This window comes from Lolium perenne, chromosome 7 (genome assembly GCF_019359855.2).
Source record: "Lolium perenne isolate Kyuss_39 chromosome 7, Kyuss_2.0, whole genome shotgun sequence".
Taxonomy (NCBI): domain Eukaryota; kingdom Viridiplantae; phylum Streptophyta; class Magnoliopsida; order Poales; family Poaceae; genus Lolium; species Lolium perenne.
The window spans coordinates 242,886,819-242,891,714 of record NC_067250.2 but is presented as its reverse complement, the minus strand read 5'-3'; the positions used below and the strand labels follow the sequence as shown (position 1 = coordinate 242,891,714).

The window sequence follows — 4,896 nt, the reverse complement described above, 5'->3', positions numbered from 1 at the left end:
CAATGCAGTATGGGGCGTGGATGATTGCGCCGATGGAAGACTGGCATCCGAGCTCTTCGGGTGTGCGTATGAAGGAGCCGCCACGGGAGAATTTCCGAGGTGGAAGAGGAGGAGGCCGGGGCCATGGGGCGGCTGACTCTCGGAAGAGACCGCCAGTAACCACACCACCGCGGCCAGGAACGGGAGAAGCAGACCTCCCTAGGTCGGACGGCCGGCTAATGCTGAATGATGGGAAGGAGGAACCCAATGCAAAGAAGAACCTGGCTATTGTGTTGGCAGCAGAGGTGGACGGCACCAAGGCGGGGGTTGCCTCGCCAGGGAAGCCTGATCCAAAAAGGCCAAGAATGTCAGGAAACAACTCTACTGAGGCGGGCTCCGTGGAGGGGCGCCGCCAGGAGCAATGAGTTGCATATGTTGGAACTGTCGCGGTTTGGGGAGCGATGCGACAGTTCGAGAGCTCCGGGACCTCGTGAGGCGTTTTTTCCAACCATTCTTTGCGTGGTGGAAACGCAGCTGCCAAAAGCGAGGGTAGAAGCACTTGCAAGAACTCTAGGGTATGATAATGGGTTTGCTGTAAGCAGTACGGGTCGCAGTGGCGGCCTTGGTATCTTTTGGAACAATGAAATAAAGTTAGAAATTTTGCCGTATTCTCGGTATCACATAGATGCACGAATAACTGAAGGGGAGGGCGAGCCCTGGAGGCTGACGTGCGTGTATGGAGAGGCCCAGACGTCGGAGCGATACAAGACGTGGGACATGATGAAACGGATCCGTCCAACTTCATCTTTGCCATGGATGTGCATTGGGGATTTCAATGAAGTGCTACACCGACATGAACACGACGGTGTGGGAGAGAGAAGCCTAGCTCAAATAGCAGGTTTTCGTGACGCGGTGGACGTGTGCGAGCTAGCTGATCTGGGGTACGAGGGCAACACCTGGACTTTCGAGAAACGGGTGGCGGGTGGCTCGTTTTGCAGGGTGCGTCTTGACCGTGCCTTGGCGAGGACGCAGTGGTCAAATCGGTTCCCCTTGGCTGTTGTGCGCAATCTCACTGGCGCGTCATCTGACCACGGACCGATCTTCTTGCGATGGAGAGAATCGAGGAGGGAGCGGCGAGCGACAGAGGAGAAGCTCTTTCGCTATGAGCTGATGTGGGAGACTCACGACCAGTTCAAACCTTTTCTGGAGGATGCCTGGAAGGAGGATGGGAAGGCCACCAATATGGCCCAACTTCGGGACAAGCTGGCGCGAGTGTCCGAGTCCCTGGGCAGCTGGGGCCGGAACACGTTTGGCAATGTCCAGAGAGAGATACGCCAGCTGAATGACAGACTGGCGGTGTTACGAGCGGAGCCCCAACGGGTGCAACCGTCATACGAGGAGACGAAGGTTACTGAGCGGCTCATTGCACTATATGAAAGGGAGGAGGTGATGTGGCGACAGAGGTCTAGGGTGCAATGGCTAGCCGAGGGCGACAAGAATACTCGCTTCTTCCATCTAAGGGCGAGCCAGCGGAAGAAGCGGAACCGAATCATCAGGCTGAAACGGCCTGATGGGACTATGACGGAGGATGATCGTGAAATGGCAAACGTGACCACAAGGTTTTATGAGAATCTGTACAGATCGGAAGGGGTCTCAAATATGGAGGAGGTTATCAATGTGATCCCCTCATCTGTGTCTGCAGAAATGAATGATGCCCTACTGCAACCTATTAAGGAGCAAGAGGTGAAGACTGCCCTTTTTCAGATGTTCCCCACAAAAGCGCCGGGGCCGGATGGTTTCCCGGCACATTTTTTCCAGACCCATTGGGAAATATGTGGAGAAGAAGTGACCTTAGCTGTAATTCGGGTGCTCAGGGGCCTGGATGACATGAGGGAAGTGAACCAAACCTTTATTGTGTTGATACCGAAAGTGGCGAGTCCGGAGGAGTTGGGTCAGTTTAGACCTATCAGCTTGTGCAACGTCATTTACAAGATAGCGTCCAAGGTGATGGCTAACAGGCTGAAAGTGGTGTTACCAGACATAATCGCAGAGGAACAGTCGGCATTTGTGCCTGGGAGGATGATCACGGATAATATTATATCCGCGTATGAATGTCTGCATTTCATGAAGCGGAATAAGGCGAAGAAGAACCGCTTTTGTGCGCTTAAGCTGGACATGCGCAAAGCATATGACATGTTGGAATGGGATTACCTGGAAGCGGTCATGATCAAGATGGGTTTCCACCGGTTATGGGTTCGCATGGTAATGAGACTAGTAACAACGGTTTCTTTCCAGGTCCTTTTCAATGGAGGGAAGCTACAGCCTTTTACTCCCTCCCGAGGGGTGCGACAGGGGGATCCTATCTCCCCATATCTTTTTTTTGTTGGCAGCAGAGGGCCTCTCGTGCCTTTTAAAACACCACAGTTTATCATCGGAGCTACACGGACTAAAGGTGGCGCCCACCGCTCCAGCGGTCAGCCATCTCCTCTTTGCGGATGACAGCCTGTTGCTATTCAAAGCGGATACGGAGAGTGCGGAGAAGGTCCAGCATATTCTGGACCGGTATTGTATGGCGTCTGGCCAGCGGATTAATCGGGATAAATCTGCTATATTCTTTAGCAAAGGTTGCCCGAGCGGGACGAAGGAAGCGGTGAAAGCTGTATTGGGTGTCCAGAACGAGACACTCCAGGAGAAGTACCTAGGAATGCCTACTGATGTGGGGCGTTCAAGAGGGAGAGCGTTTAAATATATCAAAGATAGAATCTGGAGCAAAATTCAAGGGTGGATGGAGCGGCTCCTTTCGGCGGGAGGGAAAGATATTCTGATCAAGTCGGTGGCTCAGGCGGTGCCGATCTTTTCGATGGCGTGCTTTCTCTTGCCTAGAGGGCTGTGTGATCACATCAATGGTCTCATTCGGAAATTCTGGTGGGGGAGTCGCGAGGGCGAGAGAAAGCCTTGCTGGGTCTCCTGGAGAGAGATGTGCAAACCAAAAAGCTTGGGAGGTTTGGGGTTTAAGGACATGGAGCTGTTCAACTTGGCGCTCCTTGCACGCCAGGGGTGGCGCATGCTACAGAGCCCGACGGCTTTGAGTACAAGGATACTAAAGGCGAAATACTTTCCTGACATAGACATGCTGCACGCTGAGTTAGGCCCCTCCCCTTCGCAGGTGTGGCGTGGAATTCATGAAGGGATACAAGTTCTGAAACAAGGCTTGGTGAGAAGGATTGGCACGGGGGAACATACAGATCCATGCAATGACAACTGGTTACCGAGAGATGGGATGCTTCGGCCTATGGCGTGCCTGGCCAGGAACCCGCCTCTTGCAGTGGCTGATCTTATCGACTCGACTTCTGCAACATGGAACGAGGAGAAGCTTAGGGATTGCTTTTTACCAATGGATGTCGACGTGATTAAGGAGATCCCTTTATCCAGCAGGAGACACGACGATTTTTGGGCTTGGCACTACGAGAGCAAGGGCGTTTTCTCCGTGCGTTCGGCATACCGCATGCTGATCGACACACGGGAGAGGCGAGAGGCGTGGCTGGACAGCAGGGCCACGAGCTCGAACGAGGCAGGAACAGCGAAGGAATGGAGCTCGATATGGAAAACCCAAGTTCCATCAAAGATTCGGGTGTTTCTATGGAGGCTTGCAAAACAATCGCTGCCGTCTAACGAACTGAGGCATAGGCGTGGGATGGCAGACAATGACCGCTGCCAGTTGTGCGGCGCCTGCGACTCGTGGAGGCACGCTCTACTGGATTGCTCTATGTCCAGATGTGTGTGGGCATTGTTAGATGAAGAAGTAACGGAACATTTAAGCAGGTCGGACGACGGTGATGCAAGGGCGTGGATTGCAGGGTTAATTACAACCCTGAAGCATGATGATCTTACGAAGGTGCTGGTGACGCTATGGGCCATCTGGCACGCACGTAGGAAGGCGATACACGAGCAGACTTTTCAGAGCCCTCTATCGGTTCACCTGTTCGTGGAGAGATTTGTTCTGGACCTGAAACAGTGCAAGGACCTCAGGAGGAAGGAACCAGCTACCGCTCTGGAGCAGCGGGCGCCGGGGTGGATCCCGCCACCTAGGGGGATGATCAAGATCAATGTCGACGCTGCGGTGGGCAAGAATGGAGGTCGAGGCACGGTGGCGGCTATAGCCAGATCGGAAGCAGGACTGTTTCTGGGGGCATCGACGCTCGTGTTCCCGGGGAAATCCAGCGCGGAAACTCTGGAGGCGTTGGCATGCAGGGAGGCTTGCGCCCTGGCCAACGATATCCACGTCAAGAGGGTAATGGTGGCCACGGATTGTATGAATGTGATCACCAGCTTGGCCGAGGGGACTCTCGGGAGTTATGCTCACATTGTGAGAGAAATTAGGGAGTCTAAGGGCGATTTTGATGCCCTTGAATTCCGCCATGAAGCTAGGATTTCGAATAAAGAAGCTCATTGTTTAGCTAGGGGTGCAGTTTATGATGCACCAGGTCGCCGGTTGTGGCTAGTTAGGCCGCCAGAGGGATTCCTTGTATCGATCACCTCTGATTAATAAAGGCCGCTTTCCCCCGCTCAAAAAAAAAAAAATCTAATGACCAAAACCAGCCCATTTCAACCCCACGGCCCATTTCGCCCTTCTAGGAATTTGGCCAAAGGTCCGCGCATGTATCGGTGTACGGCTTTGCTCTGCCTATGGTCGTCGCTTCAACGCATGGAGAACCGCAACCTATTTACGAAGGCGTCTACATGGTTGGAGGATACAACGAAAGGAATTTATTACCCGACATGGGTGACTACATAATCTTAGGATTGATGCTCCTTTTGATCTAAAAAAAAGGATTGATGCTCCTCGTGTTTAGATTAAATTGAGACTTTTAGAGTTCCTTTTGTATCGATTTTTACTTGTTCATTGGTACCGTGGAC

At 52.9% G+C, this 4,896-nt stretch overlaps 1 protein-coding gene across 1 annotated transcript; it reads left to right on the top strand.

The window, feature by feature from the left end:
- Nucleotides 1-756: 756 nt before the first annotated feature.
- On the top strand, nt 757-4,525 carry LOC127315546 (uncharacterized). Its single transcript, XM_051346025.1, has 2 exons — nt 757-2,241; nt 2,564-4,525. The coding sequence occupies exons 1-2, from the start codon at nt 757-759 to the stop codon at nt 4,523-4,525; spliced, it is 3,447 nt and encodes a 1,148-aa protein (XP_051201985.1).
- The last annotated feature ends 371 nt before the right edge of the window (nt 4,526-4,896 follow it).

Bases quoted from the DNA above. Each gene is read 5' to 3' on its own strand.
- LOC127315546 (XM_051346025.1), top strand. From the start codon at position 757: ATGATGAAACGGATCCGTCCAACTTCATCTTTGCCATGGATGTGCATT. The intron at 2,242-2,563 runs GTAATGAGACTA...GCGTCTGGCCAG, and splicing joins ACCGGTTATGGGTTCGCATG to CGGATTAATCGGGATAAATC.